Genomic DNA, 13010 nt, shown 5'->3' with positions numbered 1-13010 from the left:
TTGTTAAATAGTGGATCTGACACCATATACTTAGACAAAATGATTAATAGGTAAATTTAAGCGGCCTAATTGCTAAAGTAGCTATTTCTTCCGGACAACAGTACAATAAATATAAATGCGAAATCTACACCAAAAATATTATTCTATATTAATTCTTCTATAACTGTAGATACTTTTCATACAGTAATGACTCTACTAGGATGGCGTCACTCACAGTTCCCCGGCTGAAGTCTCAAACGAAATTGAACTGCAGAGCTGCGCGTACGCACACTGCGCACACGCAAACCGATATAGTTTCGCGAGTGATAAAAAATATTGTATTTGTATTTCACAAAAACACTGTGAATTGTGAATATTAAGCATTAGTGTGTTTTGTTCCAATATATTTATTGCAGTACTGTAATAGGTAACTAGTGATGTAAGTAAAAAGTAATTTATTTTATTTTACGACAACTTTTTATTATAGTTTTAGTACATTATCCCTTTGTGTAAGTAAAAGTTACTTTGGTACTTACCTACATTAATATCTCAAAACAAAATCAAGCGATTTCTAAATATAATATTATTCATGAACTTACCTTGAAAAGTTAACGGCATTACGAAAAACAACTTTAGTAATGTTTCGAATGATAATTATGCATGTATTTCTTATTTTATAATAAATACTGTAAAACAAAGAAGTTCATTTTATAAAATAACTTTTATGAAAACGATAATATGTGTGGAAAGATTAAATGGGTCAGAGATTTCGTCCGCGCGGCGGGTCATTGACCTACTTACCAAAATCTATGTTTACATAAACGCAGCAATAGGTATAGTATACCTAACTCCGTTACATGGTTGGAAGACAATTCGACGCATTGCGCACTTGGGGACATTATGTACAACTACTATAACTATAGATACTCGTACTTGCACGCTTTTAATCTCATAGTGTAGTGTAGGCACAGTCACAAATCGAAGAAAATATGCAAGTAGCCTATTTTAATATCTTTATAATGTTTTTATTTTTTTACATAATATTAAATCAAATCAAATCAAATATACTTTATTGCACACAACATACAAAACAGATTCACACAGATGAAGATAGATACAGTACAATCTGGCGGCCTTATTGCTAAGCAGCAATAAGTAATATTAATAATAATAATAGTAATAATAGTAATATTAATAGTAATAATAGTAATAGTAATATTAATAGTAATATTAGTAGTAGTAATATTAATATAAGTACTTAAGTTTATTTCGCAGTTTCTTCATACACCATCTAATTTTATTTTAAGTTATACCTGTCATTTTCTTATCCGCTGAAAAATAAAGGAACGGGTAATCGACAGGTATAAAACTTATAGAACACACTCAATTTTAGACAAAATACTAAAACAACCCTCTAAAAATTTTACATCAGCCAATAACCCTACATAATTAAGTTGACAGCACACGTCAAATGGGTATACCTATTTGATTCGCTCGGGTTATTCTTCTTCTTCGATCGAGAAGACGAAGCTCGGGTAATTCATTCATTATCTTATTCGTTTTAAAATTAACAGTTGTCAATCATCCGTCCATTTCCTTTTCGGCGGATAAGAAAATGACGGGCATATCTTAAAATAAAATTAAGAGGTGTCTGCAAGAATTGGGGCCAGTATTTAAAAAATAAAAAAGTACTGTTAGGTTTGTATATTTTTGACACAGGTTACCTATACTAAAACTTCTGAAAGTGATTCCAGATGATTATTACTTGCAATCAATATATAAAACGTATCCGGTGAGTCTAATTTCGAGTGCACCGCAAAAAAGACCAAACGCTCCAATCAGTGATAAAGCCTATTTTGTACGTCAATCATGAAGATATTTTTAAACAGCCACAAAAAACAATTTATTTACTTACTTAATAAAAAAACTGGACAAATATAAGGAAGTATTACCTCACTCCCACAGCTGTCCCTGCCCGCTACATCTTGAATAGACGCAGATTACAATCTAACTCAATCTAACGAAACATTGTCATAAAACAGACCGATGCTATCTCCCGGAACTATATTAAGTACTTAGATGAGAATGTATACCATCTCCGTACAAGTTTGTCTGAATACTTAAGTCTTTGCCCTTTTGGAATGGAGCCCTCAACGCTCCCCATGTGTCAGGCTATGTATTTAAAGCCAAAAACGTCTTTTAGATTTTTAGAAAGGAAAAACTGCATATAACTTTGTAACCCTACATCCTGATTGTAGAGTTTGGTGGTGGAAAGAGCCGGGTAAGAGTCCTCAGTGTCCCCGATGTGTCCAGCCAAGTAGTTAATGCCATCTGCGGCCAATCTACAACTCACTGTTGTCAATACCTCAAACTCAATATACAATATCGTCGTTGCCAATTAAAAATCTATTCTGTGCAATCGGGTCAAGTTTACAGAAAAAAAAACTTCCGCCTGATTTATTTTTTTATGACTGCGTGTTGAAAATAATAAAAGAAAAATGATATATACGTACATAAGAGTTTGTACTGAATGTTTTAGGAGCAAAATACTATTCGATCCTGACAAAAAATAAATTTGGTGCGGGTGACACATAAGAGCTTTTAAATTGGCAATTATACACATACATAATTTTTTTTTATTTTACTTTTTTGCGCGTTACACTACAGCAGTACAAGTGTACTATATCCTCTGCCAAAGGACGTCTGAAATAGATCGCTCTTAGCGATAAAGCCGCCTTTGCCCACCTTAGAATAAGATTATCCTGTAAATGTCTCGTAAAATTGTGTCCAATAAAGTGTCTTATTATTATATATGAATACCACCAATACTTGCACCAATGAGCTAATTCATCGTAAGTGCAATTTTCACTAACACAGTTGGCTCGACCATCATACACGGCGATACGGCTCACCTATCACATACTAACAGAAAGCTCGGTGAGGCGTGGGTACTTAATGGTGGATGGATGTACCTCTGACTACCCCAATTGGGACATAGTCGTAAGCTTATGTGTTATATACGAATACTTACTAATAAGTTTCTAGACGTACTTACCCATTTGTATCATAACAATATTGTTATCCTAATATCTACAACAAATGGCAGTTATTTGAAGGTCGACAGCGCATGCATAAGCAACGGTGGCGTCAGATCTAACTGTTCACAATGGCTGCAAAGGCGAAGCGAATCTCCATAGAAGCGAATTGGTATTCCACATCCGTGCGTTCCACATAACAAGCTTTTGGTGACTTCATCACTTGAGCCGAACATGGAAAATGTCAGACAACTGTTAAGTACATGCCTAGTTGTACAGTACCAACCCACTGCGGGATATTGAGTAGTGATCTTTAAACCCACAGCTCAAGGAGGTTTAGTTTGTGTCAATGCGTGCGCTACTGTTTATTTACCTATCTTATATTATCAATTTTCTTAACATAACATAACAAATACTTTATTGCACAAACAGGAAAAAACAAAATACAAAACAAAAGAGAAATAGAATTAGTACAATAGGCGGCCTTATTGCTAAGTAGCAATCTCTTCCAGGCAACCTTTAAGTATAGGAGATATTGAATATTAAGTAATATAGCGGGATAGTGCAGCATGGGAATACTTCTACATAAATTATCTTTTACATAAATAAGTACTTATTACTGTATTTATAATGTCAACAAAACAAACAAACATACATACACAAACTCACGCCCGTAATCCCTAACGGGTGGGCAGAGCCACAAGTAATAAAAGGCAACTTGCAGCCACTGTTGACACGTAAGCCGGATATGATCCTTATGGTTATAAGGGATCAGCCTATCGCCCGTAACATTAGTCCACCAGGGTTGATGGGGTTGGTAATTCACCTCACAATCCACACGATAGAAGAGAAGATTAGTCCATCATGTTAGAGGACACAAACAAACAGCTATGTCAAAATAGTTATCACTCTCCACCTAACAATACTTATTGGAATTTGAGATACAAAGTTAGATTGCTTTTATAGTAGCCCGGGTTCTAGTCCCGACTCGAGGCTCTAAACCATTGAATTCGATTTTATAAGGATTCATGTTTGGATTATAGATCATTGCTACCACGTGGTTTCCAGGGTTAGTGCCCAGTTAATGGCAATAAGCTTGACACATATTACATGGGACTTTGAGTAGTGGGTGTAATACTATACACCTCTGCCTACCTCCACGGGGATATAGGCGTCATGTTATGTTGTTATTGCTATAATGATTTCCAAAGATATAAACTTACGGTATAGGCGACAGCCTTGACTCTTCTTAGTTGCTACTAGATACATTGCGTCACCGATTGACCGGACCAAAACAAAAATCCTCGGTTATAGAAGCTTGTAGATAACTATTATATTATTCTTGACCGTTTTCCCTGACATTAGGCAAGAATAACAACTGTTTATTTATTTATTTAAAATGGATAGTAACAGCTTATTCAATATGAGATTTACAAATTGTAAAAAGCATGTTGCAAGCCAATTACAACTATCCACGGTTTACATTTTGTATGATTGAAGCAATGTAGGTACGCATACATAGGTACTTAAAGAGGAATTACATTCTAAAAACTACAACAGAGTAACTAATTGGAGCTAGATATAATTATTATGAGAACAAAAGAGGAGAAGAAGAAACAGAAACCAAATATAAACTTAACTAAAAGTACCGATACCAAAATAAACACATTATCATCACATACATATCGCGATATCGTAAATATTGAAAATTATGTTCATTATATAAGTGCTTACACGTTGTATTAGCGCTAGTTTGCATGTAGGAAATTACATAAACATAAACAAAGTCGTTAGAACTTGGTAAAATAGTCGTATCAAGGTGACAATGGATACTAATAGACATAGTTACTGTTTAGCATAAAAAAACAGCATTGTTTCTCTTAACTTAATACTTTAGGGCATTGGTTTTGATGTATGACGCACACGTACGTCAACATTTGCTAAAAGGATCACCATTTATGAGACCAGTAATAATAGGTCCTAGAATCGTCAGACTTCAAGAGAACAAAAATAATTTAAAAAATATTATATTTATATAAGATATATATTTTTGCTTATTGATGGTCCGCTCGTCCTCTGTATAAATATATTTTATGTTTATTATTATTTGCGTGGTGAAGTATGCTCCATACCTCCGGGTGATTGAGGGGAGGCCTGTGCCCAACAGTGAGACGTATATAGGCTGTTTAAGATAAAATTTGTCACGTAAGTCACTTCATCTTCACCCTTGAACATCTAAGTATAATTTCAAATGGTTATAAAAAGTTGTTATTTCTTCCAACCGTCCTTTGTTATATAACATAAGCTAATACACTCTAACAAAATGTCCAAAACAGTTAGATTGACTAAACACGGGATCCGTGTCACGGCCGGCCGGTGCGCTTGCGCCTTATGCCGCCGTCGTCGCATGCGCCATTCAATACATTTGGTTGGCAACTGGCCAGCCACATCTGCCGTCTCCATAAGCACCGTTCGATGCAATTTTCATCACTAGTTATTCACACACATCGAAATTGCGTTATGCATATTCATTGGAAAATCTGCTAGGAACCGCTGAGGTTCTTGCCAAGTGTTAATTAATAGTTTGTGGAAGATTACCCAGTGTTATTCTTCAGTTCAAGTACATCTCTACAGCAAAAAGCGTCACGTCTCTACTTACCAACCGGAACAATCCTATAAGGGTTCCTTTTTCGTTTTGAGCTTCGGAACCCTAAAAATAGCATAAAAATCAAAATGAAATTACTTGCTTAATACCATGTATGATTGTAAATAGAAGCTTTGTTTTTTAAAAAAAGATTGGAGACTGCTTACAAGGTAACACCAGCAGGTCTACATAGGTATCAGTAGGTACATTCGTTTTTTTCTAACACATTACAACAAATCACTTCAAACGACGTACGTCTGTTATCAACATCTAGTCAGACCTAGATACGACTGCCTCAAGTCGAATATCATTGAAGGTCATACGAACAGCAGACGTAAGTGGGCTAATAGGATGCATCAGGTCGAGTATGACCACAATCTGTTGCCAAGTAGATATTAGTAATACATCTGGGGATTTATATAAAATAACTGGAGATACCTACTTTTGTATTCGAAGAGAAGAAAGGGCATACGAACATGCGCAGTCCTTTGGGGGGGGGGGGGATATGGACCCCCTCCCCCCCCGTGTGACAGGATGGGTCGTGAGTCGCCACTGCAATTTTGGTTGTCTGCAACCTGGTGACTCCCCCTGACATAAAACCTTCATGCTCTCCTGCATACTAATATAATCTTCTCTTCTTCTATCGTGTGAATGCATTACCAACCTCATCAAACATGGAATCAAGGTTACTATTGAGCCGCCAAAGGCCCCTGACATGGCTCATGTAACGACTACTTACACCAGTAAGTAGTAACCGGGACCAACGGCTTAACGTGCCTTCCGAAGCACGGATCATCTTACTTTTTGGACCATCAGGTGATCCGCCTGACAACACACACACACGCAAAATACTAATATAACACACATTACTAATATAATATAATTAAGTGAAGTTCTAGTGCTTTTATCCTTCATGGCACCTATTCTCACACTCGTTACTAAAATATGATGAACTAGTCTTATTTTTGCTATTGGCAAACTTGAGTTTGCTTTTGAGTAATCGGATATGATACTTAATACTTACTTGGTACTGAATATACACTAGGCATAAAGGGACGTATATAAAAACTCTCTAGCCTCTTTCTAGTTCCAATATAACAATGATTATTTCAAGAGATTTCAGTGAAAGTCAAGTTTATAAGAAACCTTATGAAATACACTCGCCCACTTCTGAGTACAAACAAAAATGCTTCTGAAACTGGGTCATAACCACCCACGTGCGAGTCACCTTTGTTTAAATATCGTTTGTTTTATATTAATTTTGAAACAACGTCGTCTCGAAAAGTAAGAGAGATGTTTCTTGACAAAACAAACGCTTTAATGAAAGTTAATGATATTTTGTATATTTTCAACTTACCAATCTTCACAAGCGGACAGCAGAGCTTCAAATTCAAACTAATGAAAACATCTCTGAAGTTTATTAGAGTTTTACAAAATTTTACGGTTTCCAGCCGTTACGCGTCGTGTTCCATTTTAATTCGGGTCAACCGCAACAGGGACACTATGTATATCTACTTAGATTACAGGATGGTGCGTGTTGTAATAATCTGCTCTTTTATCGCGTTGATTGTGATAAACGCACCAGGACGGTTGATTTGGACATGTAGAGTTGCGTAAAAATAGCCTCTGCCTGTCGCTTAACAAGCGTATAATACCTACCACCAATAGATGCGTGGGGAGGGAAAAATATTTCACTGCATGTTAGAGACACTTCAAAGCTATTTTCCAGCTCAGTTTTCAGCATTTTCACACCTCTCAGTCGTTTACTTCCATAGTATACAGGGGCTCTTTTAGGTATGTCTCGGCGTATAGTGAAAACTGTTTAAATTGTCTTTTAAGGAAAACCTAAATGCGATTATATAGACAACTCCTGCGCTTTACATTTCCATATAAAGTATAAATGATAAAACCTCTCTTTACTATTGACTATAAAAAAGTCAGTTCAAAAACATATTTCATTACCACTTGTCACTTATCTTGAAATCGGGACTTCAAGTTTGTGAGTGATGTAATTTTATGGTTTTCAGGTGTTAGGATTATTTATCTTATGTCTCATAGTTTCTTACGATCAAGTACTTAGTTCTGTGTCCAGAAAAGAAACCGACGTAAGTACTTATAAGAATAATACACGATATTGTAAATGTTAGTAGGTACTAAAATTATATTTTATTTATGATTTGGTTAGAGTAGATTCGTACAACAAACGATCCAGAAATGGACTTAGACTGCTTACCTACTGAGATATATCCAAAGTCCACGCGGAAAGCTAGTTTTCATTACAAAAGCAAAACCTATGCTTCTGCCGTGGAAATTTTAAACTAAAAAACGAGGGTCTTTTATTCATGTAAGTACATAGCGAGCTAACAAATAAAGTATTTCAGCGGTAAATATATCCTAGTGCAGTAGGTAGGTTGTGTGATATAATGATATTGTTTACCTCCGTTACTGCGGTCCTGGTTCGTCAACCCGCGCCGACTATTGTTTCGCTCACGTGCCGCGGAAACGTTCTCGTTGCAACCCGATCCTTCGCTTTGTTTCGTGGCCTTCCTACTTCTAAATCGCTGACTGGTTCTTTATATTACTTACCTGCGTGCATGCAATGTTATACGTAAGTTATTAAAATTCGTTTTAAACCGCTATCCGGTACTGATAGCCATAATTTGTCTGATCTATTCTCTCAAATATTTAATCCCGAAATTTTAGTATTATACTTCACATTCAATTAAATATTAGATCGTTTAGTTCTGACGACTTCGCATCAACAGTGGCTGCAGGTTATCTGTGATTGATTGTGGCCGTGCTCACTCCATTTAGGATAACGGTACCTATAGACTATGTCTGCATAGGAAACCATTTAATGCAGGTAATCTTATAATGCAACCTAACGTAGGTACTGTTAAAATGCTGTTCATTTTTTAATCCTTTTTATACAGGTACCTTTAACAATGGCAGACAATCTCGTGATTGATGGTCATCAGACCACGGCGAACTTACCATTGCATCGACTGAATGAACCATTTAATTCCAAAGCTATTGTTGGTCATCTGAAAATCAAAAATTGCTCTCAATTCATGATTACGGTTCATTGTCCGTGACTGGAATACCTACCTAGTACAGTTCTACTAAAGTTCAAACTTAATTCGAAATTAACTATTCACTAAACTATATCATCTATGATCGATCACGGAGGAAATACAAAGAGATCCCTCTGAACGCGATCCGATTGCTTATGCATGTCTGTAATTCACTTCAGCTATATTAATACAAATACAATTGTTTGCCAACATAATCAATAAGTACATAAAGTCCGTGCTATCAGGCCAGACACCCTATACTTACTGATCTTGTAATAGAGCGAAATTTTAATTCTGAAATAATGTTTGCCAACAGAATGACGTCGCCAGCTATTACCAAGTCGCCGGATAACCAGAAGACAGACAAGAAGTCGCCGACGCACTCGGCGGGTAGCGCGGCGGCGGTGGAGCGCGCGCCCTCAAGGGCAGAGTCCCAGGCCGCCGCCCCCGCGCCGCAGCCCGAGCCCTTCAGCTGGCTGCGGATCTTCAAACTCGCAGACCTCATGATGAAGCAAGGATGCTAAACGCCATTGCCATAGACAACAATTATGTTCAGAGTATTCAAGTTGAATAATTATAATAGCAATAATTCAATTACTTAGGTTAATAATGGTTTATCATGTCTTGGCGGAATGTGAAGTCGTACATTCCTGTAGCTGTCGTTTGTAGGTTAACATCATTATAGAATTGTGATTAGGTTGTTTCGGTTTTATTAGTAAGTACCTATACTATTCAATTAGTGTTGAAAATATTAAATTTCCTCTCATCTTTAAAAACTTGTTACTTTTTCTATAGGTATAACTTTATTCAATAAATTTTAATAAATAAGTTATGAACTAAACAGTGTTTTTATTTATGTCCGGGAACAGGTTAAAATAAAAAGCCTCAAAATATAATGTAATATTTTTTTTAATAGTATTGGTAGGTAGGAGGTACTTACATAACACGCAGGAGTCTGGGTTGGATAAAGGGAAGATACAATACTATTTTCAATATTTACAAAATATACAATTACATCTATGTCCTAGCACGTTAAACTATAATATAATTATGATCACAATATCTTTATATCCTTACGCTTTTCTCTAATCGAAACCAACATCGGGTGCTGGCTGGCTACGAGTCGCGTCAGGACGCAGCTGTTGCTATACAACAGTTAACCCTCATCACTTTTGCTGCACACTTGAGATCAAATGTTAATTTTACATATATTTAAACTCTATCATCTCGCACACCAGCAACAGCAGCCCCCGGAGGCGCCCGAGCCGCCCCACCCGCCGCCCGCGTCACTGTCGCCGTCCGCGTCACGAGCGGCCACAGCGTGCCGCGTGCCGCGTTCCACGTGCCACGTGCCGCGTGGCACGAGTCGCACGCTCGCAAGCCGACGTCGCGCCCGCCCCGAGCCGGTCGGAACGGGCACCACGTGGGCTCTGCCATGCGCCTCTTAACAATATTTGGGTCGAAATCAACTTATAAGTAAAAACTATATTATACTTCTCACATTAATTTAAAATAAGTTAGAAATCTGAAGTCTGCGTGACGACTTAACACCCTTGAGGAAACAAAACATTAAAAATGATTTTGAAATAAATGTTGAAAAAAATATATTACATATTAGTAATTGACATTTCAATAGCAATATATTTCAAGGACGCAGCTATTTATTGTAGGAAGCTGAGCCTGACACGGTACGAGTTGATATACTTGGATGACACTACACCAGAGCAAATAACTGCATCCCAGTTACAAACTGAGCAGGAAATGAGTAAATACGGGTATTACCACAATAAATACTTTTTAATTCTCATTTGTTACCTATCTCATAAATTTTTCAATATCGAGTCTAAATACTGTACTGTACCGCTATTTTTATGAAGTTTTATTTACATTTCCTTTATAAGGAATCCAAATAAGAATAAATATAGTGTGTACATACATCATTGGGCATCTGTTCGCTAATAAAATTATATTTTAAAATTAATGGACGAAGTGACGAGTTCGTTAGTGTTCCTCCTAGCTAAGTCGAGAACTGTTTGCGACGGAAACATGACAAACAATTTACACATTCTACATCTTTAAACCTTAAAAAGAATATACATAATATTACCTGTGCTATTATTTTCTAGTTTATCGTACATATAAAATTACAATACATAAAATATTTTGTACTTTGTTTTTACGTACGACAACACAGTCGCACCTTTACTTAACTAACATGTTATTTATGCGAAATGCCGGTGAAGTAGCGAACCAAACAGGTGCAACACATTGCATTAAGGGCTGCAGACAGTTACACGTTATGAGAAGTACAATATTGTTACTTGTTACAATTTAGTGGAAATAAAAACTTACAAAGCGGTCTAACTCAACGGTGTAGGCAACTCTTTCGAGTGAACTTAGAAGTGATGATGTGGTGGGTGAACTGAATAGGCGCAACAGCGACAATGAGGGTCATGAGTATGAGTGGGCCGCTTCCAAGCATGCATTGGCGTGACCAAACCAGTGGTTCACTCCGGATTCAAATACAAGATTTATCTACGAGGCGGCAGCGCCGACGACCGTGTCTTGTAAACATTACAAGTAGTCAGTCGTCACGCTACGCCTATGTTGAATTTCAAAACTTCTAACAGTTACAATTATCCCCTCTAAATAATTTTCTTCAAATTAGAGATGATATTATTGTACTATTACAAGCTTCGAAATACATGAAAACACAAAAAGCAAAATGCTGGTCGCTGGGTTAGTGTGTAAAGTCTAAGAAGTCAAAATATTACTCATAATCAAATAATAGTAAAGATAAAGGGAAGTAATCGAATGTAACGGTGGTTTACCTAGGTGTAACAAGCACATGCATGATAATGATTTATTGCTTCAAGCGCCCCGCCCGGGCTCACTCACTCATACTCATGCTGGCGACACTCGGACACTCCCCGCGGGCCGCGCGACTCCGCGTGCCACAGCCCGCTCACACACTGTTTATGATCCGTATAAGACTACCTATAGTCTATATTTAAAAGTCAGAATCACAGATTATTTTCCATGTGTATTTATCTCTTACTATTTTACATAATCGTCGACTATTTCTTTACAATTAAACGACCGTTCGACCCAGTAGTCATGAGTTTTCCATTACCTACCGTAATGTCCTATGCGAATTTTAGTACGGATAGAATCGTATTTACAGAATTTAAATTACTTTAGACCTAGACGCTTAAAACAAAATAACAATTTACACTAACAATAAAAAATGCTCGATAGATTGCCACACATCTAATCGGAACCCAAAATTAAATATATTTTTATCAACTGACTTTGCCATTTATTATCATACTTTTTTATAAATTTAAACTCCGAATAACGTCGAACCCAGTCGACAATAACAAAAGTATTTTACAAATAAGCTATAACTTACATCTAGCACTTAAATAAGTGACCGGCGGCCTTATCTACTTATACGAGTTTACAAGCGCGCGGCGCGGCGCGGCCGAGCCCAGCGAGCGCCGCCGCGCCGCGTCTACATTAATACACTAACGTTACGTCATTACAACGACAGTTCAGTTTCGCAGAGGTAATCCGTCTCAATTCCTACAAACGATTTATCGTCTGCCGTGAATAAAAGTGATTCTACCAGGTCGACTGATAGCTAAGGTAGAAATTAAAAAAATAAGGTAATTTCACAACCTGGCCGTATTTACAATGCGTTATTATAATCACCTAAGAGTCCGTACCGGCGATATAGTTTCACTTTAGGGTATAGAGTTGTCACAGTAGGGTGTGTATGCGTCGTGTCCGGGTGAGGAGTGTAAAGTCCAGTGCGGCGGCAGCCGCGGCTCACACGGTGGCGATGACGATGAGCAGGTGCGCGATGTCGGCCACGCGGTGCATGAGGTCGGGCGCGATGCGGTTCAGGTTCTCGTTGGCGAAGTCGCACGACGGGAAGATATGCACCGTGTACATGGCCTGTGAACAAATACCACACGTCAAATAATAATCCATATATCAATAGCTTTCAAAATGGCCCGTCAAATGGGCACATACCTTGCCCGGTGACAGATTAGTGAAAATAATGCCCGAGGGTGCCAAATCTTGTGATTTTATGTTGATATTCTCGCCAGGAAAAGAAAAAACATTTTTAACAGTTTGTAAATCAACTTATGGCCACCACTGTTACCCCGCTATCTGTATTTGTAGCTATATTTATCATCTCAGGCCTTTCCATCTATATTTGATGATTTATACAACGTTATTGTAGCAGCTTTTAAAATGGATGTAGAGTCC

General features: G+C 37.3%; 1 protein-coding gene and 1 long non-coding RNA gene across 2 annotated transcripts in view; one reads left to right on the top strand and one right to left on the bottom strand.

Moving 5' to 3' along the window:
- Nucleotides 1-229: 229 nt before the first annotated feature.
- LOC126373601 (uncharacterized) lies at nucleotides 230-9573 on the top strand. Its single transcript, XR_007567330.1, has 2 exons — nucleotides 230-418; nucleotides 9049-9573. It is a non-coding gene; the product is annotated as an uncharacterized LOC126373601 (long non-coding RNA).
- Nucleotides 9574-9623: 50 nt separating this feature from the next.
- Nucleotides 9624-13010, bottom strand: part of LOC126373717 (protein split ends-like) — a 75363-nt gene continuing 71976 nt past the window's right edge. The window contains exon 19 of the mRNA XM_050019952.1: nucleotides 9624-12692. Coding sequence (XP_049875909.1) covers nucleotides 12564-12692 — 129 coding nt within the window. The 3' untranslated portion in view covers nucleotides 9624-12563. The remainder of the gene's footprint in view (nucleotides 12693-13010) is intronic.

Source organism: Pectinophora gossypiella, chromosome 16, assembly GCF_024362695.1.
Source record: "Pectinophora gossypiella chromosome 16, ilPecGoss1.1, whole genome shotgun sequence".
Taxonomy (NCBI): Eukaryota; Metazoa; Arthropoda; class Insecta; order Lepidoptera; family Gelechiidae; genus Pectinophora; species Pectinophora gossypiella.
The sequence above is the reverse complement of the archived record's forward strand: the minus strand, read 5'-3'. Positions and strand labels throughout refer to the sequence as shown.